The sequence below is a fragment of the Larus michahellis genome, chromosome 3 (genome assembly GCF_964199755.1).
Source record: "Larus michahellis chromosome 3, bLarMic1.1, whole genome shotgun sequence".
NCBI lineage: Eukaryota > Metazoa > Chordata > Aves > Charadriiformes > Laridae > Larus > Larus michahellis.
The window spans coordinates 107,561,742-107,581,699 of record NC_133898.1 but is presented as its reverse complement, the minus strand read 5'-3'; the positions used below and the strand labels follow the sequence as shown (position 1 = coordinate 107,581,699).

General features: G+C 33.5%; 1 protein-coding gene across 1 annotated transcript in view; it reads right to left on the bottom strand.

The window, feature by feature from the left end:
- Nucleotides 1–19,958, bottom strand: part of CSMD1 (CUB and Sushi multiple domains 1) — a 1,197,588-nt gene that overhangs the window by 328,988 nt on the left and 848,642 nt on the right. The window contains exon 11 of the mRNA XM_074581652.1: nucleotides 7,048–7,151. Within this exon, the coding sequence (XP_074437753.1) occupies nucleotides 7,048–7,151 (104 nt within the window). The remainder of the gene's footprint in view (nucleotides 1–7,047; nucleotides 7,152–19,958) is intronic.

Here is a 19,958-nt window from a genome sequence, read left to right as displayed (position 1 = left end):
TTACCCTAGTGTTCTGATCAGCTCTTTTTTGATAAAATTAACTATTCTATATGGATTAGAACAATGTGAAGTCTTAGGAAAAAACAAACCAAACCAAAACCAAAACATTTTGAATGGCTGCATTCAAGTTAACAATGGTTAAACACTTTTAATAAAGCTGTTCCTACCTAAAGCTTTCATTAAGTAATTAAGCTATTAGGGATATAAGGGACTGTACGGGTTAAATAGTTTTCACTTCTTTAGATTAGTATTGCTTTTTTTTACCATGCTTTTTGAAAGTGAAGGAAGCTGGTTTACATGCCTTACAGCACGTGTCCAGAACTTACTAGAAACTTATCTACTCCATTCCAATAACTCACAATGATCATACAGTAATGTGTGATAACTATGTTTAAGTATGTACATTTCAATACAACACATATAAGGCAAGCTGGTGAATCCCACCATAAAACCTTAGATCTTCTCAGCAATATCCTTTGTACATCTATGATTCTCGTATCTTAATGCAAAAAAATGTGTGTCAAAAAATGATTAAGAAAAAAAAAATCCTCATAGATTACTTCTTAATAGTGAAAAATGCCTACCACGTAATAAGGTTCCAGTACTGTATCTAAACAACTGCTCAGATCTTGGTGACAGCTTTACAGTTTTTCAAAAGGTAGTGGGAAAAGCAGCACATAAAAAGTGTCTGCAGAATATCTCTGTCTAAGCTGGTATCATAAATGAAAACAAAAAATATCACTAGAAGAGGACATCTGCATTGAATTCCACATAGAGCTCCATGCATCAGAAGCTTGGGGGATGAAAGCTACAGGTACTGCATTAACTGTAGTTGATGTAAGGAAATAGCAACGACTTTGTCTCTTTCATTTATGTAGACTCTGTTTTGCTCAAATGGATCACATACTGGATTCTCTATCTTTCTCGTAGGAAGTAGTTGTCAGTATTATGAGACTATAAAAGGAGGTGAAAAAAATTAAAGCTATTATAGCTCAGCATAAGCGAACACACAGAGCTTAGCTTGGATAAGTAAGGATGTTGACAAAACACAGTGATACGTAGCTAAGTTGTTCAGTTTGAGGTGCTGGAGCGGGCCCAGAGGAGCGGGCCCACCACAAAGCTGGTGAGGAGTCTGGAGAACAAGTCTTAGGAGGAGCATCTGAGGTTGTTTAGTCTGGAGAAAAGGAGGCTGAGGGGAGACCTTATCGCTCTCTACAACTACCTGAAAGGAGGTCGTAGAGAGGTGGGAGTCGGCCTCTTCTCCCAAGTAACAGGCAATAGGACAAGCACAAACAGCCTCAAGTTGCACCAGGGGAGGTTTAGACTAGATAGTAGGAAAAATTTTACACTGTAAAGATTATTAAGGATTGGAACAGGCTGCCCAGGGAAGTGGTTGAGGCACCATTCCTGGAGGTATTTAAAAGACAGGTAGACATAGTGCTTAGAGATATGGGTTAGTGATGGTTTTTGTCTGAGTTAGGTTGATGATAAGCATATCTATATAGGCAATTCTATGATTCTAAGAATGAAAATACAGCAGCTGCTTAGTCTGAAAGTTTGAGTTGCTTGCCAAACTACTCAGGAACTGTACAGGTTCAAAAAGATCCTAGGTTATAGCCAAAATAATTAATATACTCTTATTGATAAAGTTGTGACATTCATATAAACGAATAATAAAGGTAGCCTATAAAAGGAAGATACCTCACCAGGTAGTGAGTTACATAAACAAAAGTAGTTTAGGAGATGCCTGCAGAAATATGAAGAAAGAAAAGGTGAAGAGTATATATAGATTTTGGGGATCGACTTCTGAAACCACAGCAATAACCATTGATTTCTGACCTATCTTTCCAGTTAAAACACTTAAGGGAAATACCAGGCCATAACTGTTAAGCCATGTTCTGTATTCTGCACTTTGCTATAAACAGAAGTTTGAGGGCAATGAAGAAAAATTCACTGATGTCTCTTGACAATAGTGGAGATCTACTGGAAGACAACTGGAGGAAACCTGTTGGTTTTCCTGCAAGAATTTCTCAATGGCTATTCAGATGTGTAAACCTACCAAGTAACAAGTATTTAAATGGCTCTGTTTATATACAGTAACCTGATTAATGTATGAGACCTACAATGATAAATTTCTGTACATAGATAAGAACTCCTCTAAAATTCTAAGCCTTTATGAGTAGTATGGGATACTTTTACTGTATATAAATGACTATGTATCATTCAGATAAAATAAAAATAAAATTAAGAAAAAGCAAATAAAAACCAACAATAAAACAGAATAAGGTGTAATCACATCACACAGCCAGAGATTTTTCATCATAAAAATAATCCAATAGATGTGTTTGGATTCTTTTAAACTTGTTGCCCAGTGAAATGATAACTATACATTTATAATACCCATCCATCCGACCCTTAGTTGTCTCTCCAGTATAACTTCAATTGACTAATTAATATTAACCAAAGTCGTCAGAGAAAAGAGATAATAAAGATATCTAAATTCCCACAGGCTTAATGAAAATTACACACTTGGTAACAGAGACTCAAGTTAAGGAAGTCATCCTTCAGTTTAATGTCATCTCCCTTCAAAAGGCCAATGGTCTACCCATAGATGGTAGATACGAACCATCAAAAATACATGCCGTTGCTTGCTCAGGTTCACTTCTAGGGGATATAGGAAGCGAGCCAATACTACTGGAAGGAAAACAGAAGTGAAAGGGACAAAATAAAACCCGAAGAAAAACAAAAAGGAAGCAAAAAAAAAAAAAAAGGCAGAAATCAATAATTAGCATAATGGGGTTTGTTGTTGTCTTTTTTTATTTTTTTTATTAGTGGTTCTCTGAGAATATTCCTGTGTATAGAACTACATCCTTCAATTAGGAGGATGGTATATAGGGTAGATCAGATGTTTAGGGAAAGAAGGTCTGTCTGACAACACGTGCTGTTGCTGAATCAGTTTGCCCCAGCCTGTAACCATCTTAAAATCAGATTGTTTGCAAGGTCAGGAATGGAGATTTGGAGACCAGGCGTTCAGACAGACTGGCTGAGGCTAAAATCTTTCATGTGGAGATGCATAATTCTAGATTATCTCTATAGGAAAGAAGTTAAAGATGTTGAGGCAGTTAATGCAACTGATGAAGTAATGAAAGTCAAACTCAAGCCAAGGTTTTCAGTACTCTCAACACAGTCTCACAGCTCAGAAAAGACAACTGTGAGAGAAAGAAACTTACTGTACCAGTTTTCTCTCTCATCTTTGTTATCTAAATGAAACCAGAGCCAGGCTTTTAAGAATGGTGTCCAGGACCAGAAATGCTGCTTGCTTCTGTCTAGATTAGGATACATAAGCAGCACCAAATGGTCTCAATAAATACTTGAATTCAAAATGTTGATGGCGCAAGCATGGTACCAAACTAAGAATTTAGCTCCTTCTTTGAGGTAAATTCCTTTCCATTGGTTTTCCAGGTTTACCTATCCTTTTAAAGAAACAGTTTTACGGTATCGTTCTATCATTCAAATATGACAAGTCACTATGCTGTTTGTGTGCTTAATTGCAACCATATTACAAACTAAAGCTCTGAAGGTTTGACCGCTGAAGCTGTGATAAACAGTAAATGTCACTAATTTTACTTGGCTTTGTATTTTTCTTTTTATACTATTAATGTCAACTACCTAGCCAATCACAGGAGAAAGATTCCAACACAGTATTAAAAACAAACAGACAAACATGCAAAAAACCAAAACCTACTTTCTCTCCTAAATTTTACAACTTCAAAAAAATTCAGAGAGAAGAATTTTTTAAATAATCTGAAATAAAACAAGTTACCAGGAAATCAGATTCAATAACGTTTGAGATATATAAAAAAGCAGCCTGTTTTTTTTTTCCCCAGTTAAGGAAGGGCAGGTTGTTTTCCAATGCCCCAAATAAGTTCCCAAACTGCGTGTGAATAGAAGAAAAGGATAAGAATTTACTGAAAAAGGATTTCTCTGTCATGGACAGTTGTCTGAGTACTGAAATACCTGACATAAGCAGCTAGGGCTGAACCACTAATTTGCAATTTCGTTTTTGTATCAGGAAAAAAAAAAATACAAGTTTTCTATACAAGAAAAGTTAAAAGATTCATGCTTTAAGGGAATCATTTCAAAAAAAGAAATTAAGTTTTAATGTAACTGCTGCAAGAAAAGTATAAATCATAGCATTTATAGGCAAAGCAGACTTTCTAAAGCAGCATGTTAGTTTAATTTACAAGAATTTAAGAATACAAAACAAGGCATTGCAGAAAACATTCTGACTGGTAATCTACAGCTCACACACGATTATCGCTCGTGAATTATTTTGTAAGGGTAGTAACTAGCTTCTAGACAAATTCTGTTAAATATGATAAATAACTGCAGTCAAAACTTCATTGGCTAAACATATTTAGATTAATTTTCAGTAAATTGTATTGTTGTATTTCCAGAGCTAACCATCTCAGCATACATATCCCATAAAATAATATTGCTAAATTTTCAACAAGTAAGCCTTACAGATGAAGCAACTGTTAAAAATCATAAAATTGATGGGCATAACCCCCATTAAGCTGTTGATCATAAGGTTTTCTAAAAAGTGTATTATAAATACTAAAATTAGACTTTTAATAAACTAAATCCCAACATATCCCTACAAAATGCCAACTACGCTGTCACAGAAATGCATTAAACTGATTTGAAATAATTCGCTCTTCATCAAAATATATTGTTTGTTGTACCGTATCGGTGCTATTTTACATGAACTTAAAAGACTTTTTCTAATTATTTTTCCATTTTCTTCCAAAAATTAAATTTGAGCTGGATAGTCTATACTTTATAATTTTCTCCTTTTTAAACACCAGCGTCCCTTCCTATTCCACTCTAGCTGTAGCGCTACAGCTTTGAAGTTACACAGGTAATTGCTAATGGTTGAGAGTTTGGACACTATCGAAAGCTTGTGCTAGGACTGATCACTCATATATCTTGATCCTTATCAACTCCCTCAATCTTCTTCCCATCGAGTATTAAAAGCTCCCCTGTTTACTGACCTGCCATTAGGCAGTTTCCGATGCTCATTGGATGTTATAAACATCCTGACATAAATGAGCCCATTGTAAAGTCTGAGTACTAAGTTTACAATAAAGCACCCAGAATTAGCTACTATCTTGTGGGCTTTAGCAGCTGAGAGCTGGAAAATTTTGTATGGGGCTGAGGCTTAGGTTATATATCCCCTTTTATACAAAGGGGAAAGGTTCACATCACTTAGAAATTAGGTTTGGATTTAGAAATCTATTTATTTTTGCAAATTTATTTCAAACTAAAATGTAAAAGCTATGAAACTTCAGAAAAGCTTGAGTTTCTACAGTGATATTTGTAGAATTTCTGCAGAAATGCTGGCATTTAAGTTGCCAACAGAAACTTGCTCAGCATAGGAAAAGCTATATCATTTTTTAAGAGATCCTGAGAAATTATAAATTAAATCTAGCCAGGAAAGTCTTTGCTACAAGCTGCTTCATTCCCCTGAGAAGAATAAAAACCTGCAAGGTGCTAGTCAAACCTCATTAAATACAATAGAAGTTATTAAAATCAACTAATAGAAAATCACTTTGACATTTAGTTATGAGCTTTCTCATGATAATGGAGTCTGCAAATGGACCTAGTGTTTTATGAGGAAAGTTACTTTGCATCCACAGAAGACCTTTTTTCTTATTCTTTTTCAGGTACTCAGAACATGGAATTCAATTTACTCAGTAGTAGCTAGTTGCTATTGCAAGACAAGAAACACATACAAATAATCCAATCATTTTCCAGTGTTAAGACAAAATAAAGTAGGGAGTTCTATGTACTTTGATATCGTAGTCCAGAAAGTAGCCATTAATAGATATTATAAATTCATAGGACAATATCTTAATTTCTCTTATTTGTTTAAGACTTGTCCCTCCAAAAATATTCTAATTAATTTAAAATAAATTCTGTGGGTGTTAAGTGTACTAATTTTTTATAATTATGTAAAAAAAAATTCCATAATTTATATGGATTAAAAAACCTCAAAATGTAAATTCATTTATTGATTATATTATTGATTGAAGAAAGAATCAATGAATCAAAATTACTGTTTTTATCAAATGTGTCTTTATCCAGAATATTTTTACGCAATGCCAAGTAACGTTATTATGAAATAAATGCTGCCAGTTTCTCTTGTTTAGTCATTGCTGACTTATTAACCCTGTAGTTTTGTTTTGTATTCTCTGATCAGGATTCATATGCTAACTTAACCCTCTAAAAGCCACCACTAAAATATCTTGTGACCACAAGCTCCTACTATGAAGGAAGGAAGATGAGCATATGTAACCAGAATGAGATGGTCAGGGTAGACGTGACTGATCAATCTATACAGGATTCTGGGCTTATTTCCATTAGCCCAGACAGTATTAAAGACCTGTATTTTACGATTAGCTATCTAGTTTCGAATTTTCCTTCAAATTTACGTAAGTAAGTTCTTACACTTTCTACATTTATATTATATTATACTATACTATTATATTAATCCATGAAGCATGTTTAACTTTACTGGACAGTGGCCTACGTGCTGTCATGCAAATTTTATTTACAAATCCAATTTTAAGTATAAAAATTTTGAAATTAATCGATGTTTTATTTATTTTTACACAAGGCATATTTTCTGTTTGCTGAAATCTAAGACTCTTTTTATTCCTTTAATTGCTTGTGAATACAATTGGAGTTGTACAGATAGTACTTGTTTCTTAAAAGAAGATTTTTTTTTTGCTTTAAAAAAAAAATCTAATCTCAGTTCTCTGCAGTTTTTAGTCTCTGATATAAAAACCTATGAAGATGTTACTAAAGATCTGGAGTTAATTTTGTAATGAAAAATTTTCTTTGACAATACTTGAATTTTAAGCTTACATTATATGAACAAATTACATATACTAAAATTAAAAAGTTAAATAGGTATCTCATGACCCAGAAGAAACAAAATATGACAACAAATTTCCAAGGAGATTTTTGAAGTTCCGTACTTACACGTACAACACTGTTCTGGTATCACCAACTTTCCCAGCATCTCCAACAGTAAGAGTATCATAGCCTCTTTCCAGTTCAAACTCTTCAAAAGCAAGCTTTATGACCTATTAAAATTAAATAAGTCAGTTATTTCAAAGCATACCCACAGGGTATCTGCTCTATTCTAGCCTCAAAACAAATTATTTGTCTACCATAAGTCAAGTCATGAAGCACACACTCACAATCTCATTATTTGACTTCAGAAAAATATATAGAAAAGCAGAAGTGTAGAAACTTCTGTATTTTCTAATAGCAAGAGGGAAGTCTTTGCCGTATAGTAATTATATAAATATTACATAGCACAATACTGGAAGTATATGAAGTAAACACCTTGTCTGATACAATAGCAATATGGCAGGTATGAACTATCAATTCATAAGAAGGTGGTGGAGGCTGGTGCAAAGAAATACAAAAGCATAAATTTCCTTAAATAAATTACTAACACTAAACTATGATTTCACTCAATGTCTAATCATGAATTGTCCAGAAAATTAAAAAATTACCCTTCATAATTGTTTGAAAAAGTATTTATAGTTTACTGAAACTGTAATGTAATAATATAAAATAAAGTATGATAATGGATTTAGTTTTGTACAGAAGAACACTTCTAAGACAAGCACTTTTTAGAGTTCTGTATTGATGAGAAGTACTAGCAGGTTGTATGTGTGTATACATACGCACACTGCACCTTTTTGTATTTTGATGCCAAGGTTTCTGCAGACAATTTGATATAAAGATGTAGAGAGTCACAGTGATTTTCCACAAAATTATTCATTTTATCTTTATACTAAATTTTGCAGATACCCCTGGGAAGTCTTTCACACAGCTTCAGCCATTGCATGAAAACGCAATTAATTTTTATTCTGTTTTGTCGCTAAAAAAAGTATTTGGGTGAGATTTGGGCTTTCTCTATCAGACATATGTCAAAAAACAATGGTTTTCATCCACTTAAGTTTATTTCTGCATGATCTTCAAGGCAGAATTCATCACATCCAAACTTTAGCCCTGTAAAAAGGCAGCATCCAAGCTAAACTAGTTGTTTACACTTCCTCAATATTAAAATGGAAAGCCAGTACATGTCATTGCTTTGGTTTTGGAATGGGAAGAGTCTAGTTCTATCAGCTTCAGAGAGGAACTGACACTTCTGGAGTAGATGAGGCTTACAATGAACTATGTTGCTTCAGTTTCTAATCGAGAGAAAAGCCTGCTTTTAATAAAATACCCACTGATCTAAGATAATATATTACCTCTCGCTAAATTCATGTCTTGCTTTTCATATCTTGCTTTGCCATCTCTGCTATTTGTATGTTTATGTTTTTAGAAGTATGCTAAAATTCACTCCAGGACTAAGACCCCTTGTATTTTTTGAAGAGGTAGAAGAGTGGGAGGTTTAAAGAAAAGCTAAATGGTCCTAGGATGTCCATAGCTATGAAAAACATTATTAACACAAATATCTGTATAATTATTTTTATAATTACTTTGGCAATAGGTCAGAGGTTTTGGTTTGTGATCAAATATGGGTCCTTTACAGCATATCTTGCATGCCTGCCAGATTTTGAGATGAAGCGTGCTGCATTATCTACGTTACGTTTCAATAATCACAAGAATTTCAGGCAATATGTTGTAGATAAGATAATATACAATTCCATCTGCTCCTGATGTATCTTCTAGTATTCCTAGATGATAACAGTGGTTAACATGCAAAATTTCATTACTAAATCAAAATTAATAAAGCCAAAGAAAAGCAAGAAAAATATGCAGAAGCATAAAAGCAGAGTTGTTTCTGGCAATAAAAATAACTACATATATAAGACTTTGATTTTTAATGCAAATTTTATTTTATGTGTGTGGAGGAAACCTGATAGAATATTCCATGAGAAAATATAGTAATGTATTATTTAAACATGCTCCATTTGGTTAGACTCACAAACTCTTTTTACATTGCAATTTAAAAACAAATGTGAATGTTCACCTCTTTAATAATAAAATAAGTTACAAAAAATTAATTGGATATAAACCACAAATGAAAGATTTAGAGACCTGGTTAAGCTTACAGGAAATTTCACAAGAAATGTTTCTTTATGGGAAATACATTGTGTGTGAAGAAATATTAGACGCTATTAAACAAAATCTTACCATCTTCATTTCCATGCTAATTGTTATCCTATACTAACACATAGATGTGTTGTAAAGACATTCAAATGGTTGAGAGTTAAGTGATCTAACTTAAATTCCTTTAATCTGATTCATAAAACCTGAATTTTACCATGCAAACATTAAGAACCCAGCCTAATCATGGCTCCTTCTACAGTCAGTGGGCAGAAAATGGCACCCAGAACACAAATCACATTACCTGGCTTAAGGTTGGCCAAACTGCCGTTTAGAGTTACCCTTTCCGTTGGCCATATGGGGAGTGTGCATGATTATGGGAGAATAATGCTTACACGGATACATTTAGATAAAATTAGTTCCTCTGTAGAAAAAGCTGTGAATCATCCGAAGGATTTTTAAGATTTCTTAGATGGACAGAGAATTGTTTGTCAGTTTATTTTTGAGAAAGAATGTAAGACAGGTTTGTATGGATATAGATATGAATACAGCGTGGGAAAAACTTAGAAGGATTGTACCAGTATCAGCAAGTACAATATACTCATACGTGGTTAAATAATATCGACTTATATACTGGGGGAAAAAAAGCAGCTCTGAGACGCTTTTCCAAATTCAAAGTTGTTTTGCAATTATAAAAAACCCCAGTAATACTAATCTGATCATCATCATTAAATATGCTTACTCTGAACTGATTAAAATAAAGAAAATAATTAACTTTCATTAAGAAAAACTGGAAACACAAGAATTATTTCCAAACCTATTATATTTGTTTCTGGATGATCAATTATACTTCTTACAGAAGAATGATCCTGTTTGCTTTCTGAAATGTATGAGACAAAATTCCCTCATAAGTAATTCAGAATGATTACTTATGATTAGATAAACAGACTGTGAAAACAAAAAAGCTTAAAAATATGAGACACCCAAGGAGGTACCTAATGGAAGCTCTGCAAGTGAATTTCCTGTCATAATTACTTTTTCCTTAGAAACATTTTCCTTTATCCTAGGCACTACCACATTTCATATTTCTGCTGGCATAATTGTTATAGGAAGTAATGGGGGAAAAAGGCAGCGTAACAGCTGTACTAACAGAAATTTCTGTATGGACATTCTTCCTGGAAGAAGCAGTAGGGAACATGGCAAGGTGACATTTCCAAAATGCCTAGGTGTACACATTCTTCTTACTACCGATAAGACCTATTTTATGATCTCTTAAATATGTTAGATGTTCAAACATTCAATATAGAAAATACAAAGTAAAAAGTGAAAGCAGTAAGTTTTGTTTTAAGATGCAAGCAGAAAAGAGAACTACCTGTAAGATGTCTCCTATATTTACAGGGAGATCAGGCAAACAACTTCAAAAAAGCACAAGTGTGCCAGTGGAAATGTGTTGTCTTAAAAAAAAAAAAAAAAAAAGGTGACCTAAGAAATAGGGCCTCCTTAAGGGAGCTTCTCTTACAGATAAGGAAATGAAGTGAGACTATTTGTTGCCTCAGTACAACTATAACAAAATATATGAAGAACAGGAAAATGGAATTTAAGATCCTTAATTTGAAGTTTTAAAATTGTAAATAGAAGATGCTTTCATTATAAAGGCTTTTGATTAAAGCTGTTAGTGACTGTTACAGGTTACTCCATTTCATTGACATATTAGCTTCAAATATATTGGTATTTTCCTGCTTTGCAGCTTCTCCCTGCTGCTATGTAAAATTTGAAAGTAACATGGTCATGCAAATGTTTTTGACTCTGCCATTTCTTTTACACACTCCTCACGCTCAACTGGATTTGGAAGCAAAAGAAGCCATTGCTACAAGCACAAACATGGAAACATTGCTACGGTCTTTCAGATTCTTAAATATTTTTAAAATTTCTGGAGCAAGCCAGATGCTTAAATCACAGCTTCAAAACAGGTTTTGGAGTATCTATTTCACTTAAAGAACAACATATTATAGGAACAATATCAAAAGACGATACCAGCTTTAGAGAATACATACACAGATGCAGTATTCCTTAAAGCTTTAAAAAATGTGTTGTTTCCCTAGCCCACCCCTCCCTAAAGCGAAATGCCTTCAAGTCTTAAGAGTCATTCTGACTATGCCCAAAATGCTGTTGAAGAGGAAACATAGATCATTGACTAGAAATAGCAATAAGAATAGGTAACTCTTATGCACAAATTCTATGGATGATTAAATATGACCTACAGAGATTTCCTTTTCAGCAACTCAAAAAACCACAAGAATGTCCATATCAAATTAGTTGATCCGAGGTACTTTTGAGGTACAAGTTATAAATATAGAGGAATGCCTTCTAGAAATATGACCATAATACTGAGATCATGGCAACAGTAAGCATGAAGAAACCGTACGTATGGGAACATTTTCTGAAATATGAGGGAGACTTTAAGAAAGTAACAGCACTTTTCTCTTCTCAGGACCATACAAATATAGAACATTTTTAAATACTGGGAGCAATGAGAATTTATTATATATATAAGCATCTCTTTTCCAAGAATGTAAATTTGTAACCAGGTTTCATTTCACTTAAGTCACCAATGAAAATAATAAAGAAAGTCTGAAACAAAAGACATCAGAGAAAATATTTAATTAAAGCACAACTTTATTAAATAATGTATTAGGAACTCTCCAACATCTCAGGTGTTCACAGGAGAGATGTGGCAAACACAGTTAATGGAACCTGTAGAGCTATGCCGCTTGCTAGCCACTAAATATTTGCTATATTTACTTCCTTATATGCCAGTAACTAAAGCAGAAGCCTAAGGACCTAATGTATATGCAGATGACAAAGTGGTGTCATAATTGGAACCAGAATCCAATCCCCTATAACCGTCATTCTTGTTAACATAATCCACTAAGTAGCATGAAACTGGTGCCTGTCTGTAATGGTTTTGGCTAATTTTTTTCATAGCAGCTTGCATGGTGTTATGTTTTGGATTTGTGATGAAAACCGCGTTGGTAACACACTGATGTTTGAGCTGTTGCTGAATGGTGCTTGCACAGCATCAAGACCTCTCTGCTTCTTATGCCACCCCACCAGTGGGTCAGCTGGGGGGCACCAGGAGTTGGGAGGGGACACAGCTGGGACAGCTGACCTCAACTGACCAAAGGGATATTCCATACCATATGATGTCACGCTCAGCTATAAAGGCTGGGGGAATAAAGAGGAAGAGAGGTCTTTCCACCTCTACTCGCATTGAAAGAAGGTAAACATCCAAAAAGAGATGAAGGGCTTTTGTTGTTTCTTTTCCTTTCCTTTTAATTACTGACTCTGGAATATTAGAGGACTTACCATTCCTTCCAAAAAAAAAAAAAAAAGTAACAGTTTGGTTTACAAAGAATTTTACTCAGAAGATGCCTACATGCTTTCCAAAGGAGGGCAGTCCTTATTACTACAATTTTAGACTGAACTACAGAGACGTAAAATAAGTTGTGAAAGACAATTCAGTAGCCTAAGAAATGGTAGTATCCCGATTACCAATCAATTTGTTCATTATGTGGCACTATCTTCCTTGAAATTATACAAAATTGAAAGGTGTCAAGTACAACCAAATTTGTTTCTGGTGGCATTTTTTTCTTTGTTTGTTATTTTTACAAGAAGTTTACTTACTTTTGGTCTTGTACGCAATACAAGGAGACAATGATGTTTACATTAACTGTTAGCTAAACATTCTTATATCCAAGAAAAAGGTAGGGTTTTTTACTACTAGTAGAGACACAGTATTTTAAGTTTCTTCTAAAAAGCATTTTAAAGATTCATCTACAAGAGTCAAGAACTGCATAATTATTATCTTAGAAGATGGGCCCAAACAAATAAACAATTTAGCAGTAGACTAGTTGTGATTATAACTTCAAACATGTACTGAAGTATTATTAATATAATAAAGCAAGAAGAATGAAAATTATGACCTTTAAAACAGATTATCAGGTTGAAAAAAAATGTATTTTTCTTACATATAACTATCTTGTTTATTTAGTTCTGCCTAAGTTTCCCTCAATGGTCAGACTATACAAAAATACACCAGTGTCTGATACAGTATTCATAAGATATATACATCTCCACTGTAAATGGATAGGAAATTAAGAACACCAGTTGTATCCGAAGGTATAAATGCCTGTGCCCATACATAAATCATTGGTATATATAAATACATCACTCATATCAAATTTTGCATCCAGATAATTAAATTTTAGTTAGCAAGATAAAAATCGTATTCCAATTGTAGATTGTCTCCTGTTTACAGATAATAAAGATGATTGAGCATAATTTTAACCCGTTAAAGATAATAAACATTGTGTCTATGCACATTTGCATCCTACCACGGAATTTGCTTGAGTTTCATTGAAGATACTCATCTCAGATAAAGAAAAACAAACTTATGAATTTAGAAACATCAATTGTTTTAAATACAGAATACTTAATGACCAATTTTCCCTCTAAGACCAGTGAAATGAAAGACTAGCGGATACTCTTGAGATTGAATTTTTAAAGTGAAAGTTTAAAGTTTCTTTGTTTTTCTTATTCCTATGTGGAACAAGTTACTTCTTTTACCTCAAAGCCCTTAAAAGGTAAACCATTAATCACAGCAGTATTATTCATAAATTGGCATAGGTACATCTGCAATTAGTATGATGCAAAATTAATAACTCATATCTCCCAAGTTGAAATAGAGTGTCTCCAAGCAGATAAAATAAAGTTTAGGAAAAAAAAAAAAGTCCCGTCCTGCAAAATTTTAAATACTCCAGTTATTGTTGAGTGACAGCAAATTTACTGATAACACTTGGATTATTCTGTTTCTTATTTTGAAGAAATATTGAAGGCTTTTGGTACTATCTTTAGCCAATGATTGCGGTTACTTAAAAAGCATTTATAACAAGAAATTTGCTTGTTTTTCAATATTGGCATTATGATTTACACTTCTGATTCTCATGAACTTATTTTCTTTTTAGCCCCCACTAATGACTTGAAAATAAACCTAGTAACCACACCTGGTAGAAATTAAATAAAAAGCAAATAACAGCAATAATAAAGCAAATGATAGTAATAATGTAAAATAAAGGGTGCTGATGCTGTTTCACAAGGGAAAGAAAAAATAGTATTATAATCACAAGAATAAAAAAAGTCCCACTTTTTAAATCCAATAGTTTGTTTTACAACGAGTATCACCAGCTGCCTGCCCCATGTCCCAAGCATTTCTCAGGTAAGTAAACACAGATTGATTTTTCCCTATCACGTTTCGTTCTTTGGATTGCCTGTAATAATATAGCTTTTCTGGATTGTCCACATTGAATGTGCTTGCCACATCCAAGTAATGGCAGGCGCAATTGCAAGTTAAAGATCTCAAATTATCCAGCCTTAATTAAAAGAAAACAATAGCAATAATCTTAAGAAAATCAACTGATTTTTTTTACATAGTAAAGGTTAAGAAGTTAAGGTTAAGACACTGATCTTAGAATAGCCCTATAAGGAAGAACTTTCTGGTAATGTGTTTATATAGTAAGAGTGGCTGGAAGCTACAGTTAGAAAAAATACAGAATTAACTGCAAAAATTAAAATAATAAAATTCCTGTTAGTATGAAGTGCCATTTTTACTGGCAGCTGTTATGTAAAATAGTTCTATAACTAATCATGTATTTAAGTAATTTAAATACATCCACAGTAAGGTTATGAGCACATTATTAAACAGCTTTGTTTCTTGTGTAGAGAGACACAGAAAAAAACCCCATAATGATGATTTCAGAGCTAACAGAGCTGCCACAATCTGTTGGTCAGTCAGATAAGAAGTTTGTTGCCAAGTTAGATTTTAATTTTCAGAATAGTGTCTAGACATTATGTTGCATTTCAGTTTACCATTTTAAACATTAAGACATTTTCCTTCTTTTTTTTTGTTTGTTTTATATATATGCAAATATGTTGCCATTTCTAAATACACAGACTAGTCTAAAGCATTAAAAGTGGTTTTTAAAGTCAAATACCAAAGCATAATGAATGTTCCACAAATTTACATGAGCCATATTTTTAATGAATTGTCAATCAGCTTGATTTAAGTCGTACAGAGAAAATCAAAATTAAAATAATAAAAAGCAGAATTGCAAGAGGAGACAAACAATCATTCATATGTTCACACTAAAAGTCTGAAATTCATAACTTTTGGACAATTTTAAAGACAATTCTCTGATACAGTAGAACATTTTTGTATTTCTCATTTTATGCCAAAGGAAAACGCCAAGTATACGGCTTTCATTTTTGCTCCTGCTGCTGCTCCAACTGTCAGAATATCAGCAGGAAAAAAACATGGAAGTATAAGCTTTAAAGAAACACCATACACTTTCTTTTTTTGTTGTTTTGTTTGTTTGTTTGTTTTTAATAGAACAATGGAAGGGAAAGCAAAAAAGCATGCATTCATTACCACCCTTCCTTGCCATTCATGAAAAATAATTCAAACTGTGCTTTTATCTTTGGAGATCTTTTTCAAAACATCTTAAGCTCTTTTTCTAAAATGGTGAGCAGCACCCACTTGTGGAAAAGACACAGCAATGATAAAAATTAACGAAACACTTTCGGATTTGCTGTTCAAAACAGCAAAATCTAAAAATACTATTCTTTAAATTTTAAAACAAAAAGCTTCCAGTTACCATTTGTTAAAAAAAAGTTATATATATAAACTAACTAAGAATACATGAATCACCAGATAAGACCTTCAATGTAAATAAGGGCTGAGAATTTTACTTGTTAAATGAGCCATCCAATGCAGACAAATTTTTTTGCCTTCCGAAATTCAAGTAGGAGAAACATACTTCATTTACCCTGTTTAACGGTTGTCTTACTTCCTGCAGTCTTTAAAGATGAGGTTAATTTGATGAATTAATCCAAAGCAGGTACGTGGCTTGATAGAGCACAAGAAGTAAAGGGCTACATGAAGCAGTGGTTACATATCAAAGGTACACATCCATTCATACAAACATAAATCATTCTCTAGACAGAGCCTGAGGTAGAAATTTGGAGAGTTAGATCTCAGCTCTGCTGTTAGCGTATAGTACTTCAGGCAGCCCATTTCAGATCCTTCAAAATTACTTATTTAACAACATAATTCCTCAGAGTTTTCTGAAATTTTAATTCTTCTTACTTAAAGTTAATGTAAAACATGAAAAAAATATGACAAATTCAAACTTCAGCAGTGGTAGTTATTAAAAATAATTCTAATGAATTACACGTGTCCCAAATCAAACATTGTTGTATCAGATAAATTTTGGGAATTCATATGCCTTTGTAATGATGTGTTGGCCAGTGGAATATCCAGGAGACAACAGTCACAAAATAAAACATACACAAAAGTGTAGTAATATTACATGGACATTGCATTGTCATAACACCAAGGTTTTATATAACTCTTGACAGTTTTTAGATAATGTTATATGCTACAAAGACATTTAAATACATTGAGGTTAACTTGATTCTCAATTAAAACATGCAAGTAAGTTTCCCCTGTGTTTAAATTATGAATAAGAAAAAAATAGGAATATGACATTTTGGCATCCGTATTTCCAGATTAACTTAAACTAACTTTGAAAGTTGCATTTTCCCACAACCTTTTCTTCCTACTGTGTTTTTAAAACATACAACTACGTGTCCCAAGCGCACTTTTGAAAAGAAACAAGTTGTTTTCTAACTAGTTCCCTGTATTACTCTAGTAAACCAAAATTCAAGGCTGGAATTCTACCCTGTTGAAGTAAACAGAATACATAAGGATTTTCATGTTGATTTGAACTACCTACAGTCTAGGAAGTAGTAAGAATGTTAGCATGTGACACCAAACTTGGGAAGGATCCACACTTGAGCGGTTTATGAGGGACTGTAGGGAGAGGGAGAGGGACCCTGCACTGGAGCAGGGGAAAAGCGTGACGAAGAAATGGCAGAGATGAGCTGTTAATGAACTGACTGCAGCGCGCATTCCCCACTCCACAGCACCGCTTGGTGGCATAGGATGTAGAAGAGTCAGGCCTGAGAAAAAGTTTGTATCGTTTTTTCTCACCATCCTGCTCTATTTTTAATTGGCAATAATTTAATCTTCCTCAAGTTGAGTCTATTTTGCCAGTGAGGGTGACTGGCGACAAATCTCCCTGTCCTTTCCTTGACCCATGAGCTTTTTCCATCTTATTTTTTCTCCCTGTCCTGATGAGGAGGAGGAGCGAAAGAGCAGCTTGGTGGGTACTTAGCAGTCAGCCAAGGTCAACCCTCCAACACCACAGAGGAGAGTTTTCTTAACATTATAAATTAAAACAGTAAATTTACTTTTAATAAAATTACTTAAGGTATTTGCATTAACTGTATTAAATACTAATATTGTATGAGTGATCACGGTGAGAAAACAAAATAATTTCTCCTAAAAGCCATAGGAATAATGATAGTGATGACAGCACATACATTTTGAGCCTTGTTCAGCAACACTTCCCATAGTTTAAATTCCAAAAAATAAAAAGCGCAATGCAAAAACTAATTGCACAGTTAACATTTTTGGTAATAAAAGTCCACCTACGCCTAGCTTTAGAATCTAATCTCCCACACCTGAATGTACTTTCTCAAATGCTATACTTATGTTGCCATTCCATGCCATGAAATGTATCTGTGTTAAAAGGAAGTGGTAAATATGATTGACTTTAAGGATTACAGGCTTGATTCTAGTACCATCTACCTTGATTTTACATCTTTGTATCTGTGAGCAGTTGAGTTGAGCTATTCTTGACCTATATATTCATAAAAAACGATAACAGAATCAGCAAAGATAATCTCTGGTCATTAGTCTCAAAGCCATATGGCAATCTGCTTAAATATGCAGGTAATAGTGCCCTGTAAGAACACACTGGGGTAAAAGCCATTATTTGGATCTAATTCAAATTATATATGGGTAAACAGAACACTTTCTGTCAGTTCACTTAGACATCATCTGTAATGAATATACAATGAGGAGATTCTGTAAAAACTCCATTAAAATGTAAAGGGAATAGCAGAAAAGGGTAACTGCAGTTTTCCCTCTGCAGTACTATGTGACTTACTTTTAAATCATAGTGTATAATGTATAAACAATTCAATCCAGAAAAATTATTTTAATTTTACTTAATAGCAAAATGTGCTGTCAATAAATAAAAAGAAGAATGTCTTTACAGATGATTTTCAAAGACTTTTAGACCAGTTTTAAATAAGCTACCTTGCTTCCAAAGATGTGTGCTTGATGACTTTCTTGTTTAAATTCTTATTCATCTAGAAACATGAAGCTATTGGCTAGAAACATAAATACAGTGTAAAACATTGTTCATGCAATCTGGGCCAGTGACCAAGTAAAATATATTTTAAGATATAAGAATGATGCAAATTTGACTTACATGTCAATGAAACCTGCAAAAAACCTTAGGTTGTGCATTTTTTTGGCTAATTAACAAAATAATGTTCTCATCTTCCTGCAATTTCTTCCTTTGTTTATATATTACTACATATAAACCTTAAAAGCAAAGTGTAATCGCTGAACATTTTAGAAATATAGACTATCATATTACTTCTGATGTTGAAATTGTGAGGAAGATTGTAATAATATGTTCCCATATTTTATTATCAGAATTTCCATGTGTTCATACAAATAAGTGTAAAGTTGCAATAAATCATAAAATATGATCGTACAATATCCCCCGAAGTATAAGCATCATAGGAATTTATTATATTTAGCATAATTCTGACACTTTCATTATATTATTTTATCTCATAGAGCTGCGGAATGAGACTTTAACACAGTTGCAAGGGGGCGGGTGGGAATTCGTTTGGATAAATCATTTTCAGGTTTAGTCTTCACTAAAATTCATCTATCTTGAACAAAAATAACAGCATTGTATCAAAGACCTTGAGAAAACATGATAAAACTATGTCCCAGCACTTCATAATAAAAGCAGAGCACAAAATTTCCCTGAACGCTAGAACTATGTTTTAATACTTGGCCAAGAAAAGGTGTTAAGTCTTTGTAATCTGAAATGAAAGTGAAAAAATAATTATCAATATAAATGAAAACAAATTAATTTTAAAGCATAATAATGTTGTCCTTTGACATCTTTTATGTTTAATAATGCATTGGTGGCCTTTTTTACATGAAGACAGGAACTTACAGCAATACATGTAATATGGCCTTTGTTATCAGGGATAGGATAGGATAGGATAGGATAGGATAGGACAGAACCGGACCTACAACGATCATCTAGTACAACTGCCTGACCAATTCAGGGCTGACCAGAAGTTAAAACATATTATTAAGGGCATTGTTCAAATGCCTCTTAAACACTGAAAGGCTTGGGGCATCAACAACCTCTCTAGGAAATTCATTCCAGTGTTTGACCACCCTCTTGGTAAAGAAATGTTTCCCAATATCTAGTCTGATCCTCACATGAGACAGATTTGAACCATTCCCACACATCCTGTCGGTGGATACCAAGAAGAGGAGATCAGCACCTCCCTCTCCACTTCCCCTCCTCAGGAAAGGATACTCTTAAGTGACAAAAGGAATAATAAAAGATCTATGATGTGTACTGTCCGATGCTGCCATGCACGGAAATTAACAGAAGCGCAGTATCTTAAAGCTGTACTTATCAAAGAGAAAATACTCCAGGCACAATATCCTATGCACCTTTAAAGTAAAACACCAAAGGGGAGAGACTCTATAATAGGAAGATGATATTTGTTTAACATTTTATCAGATTACACTGGTTGTT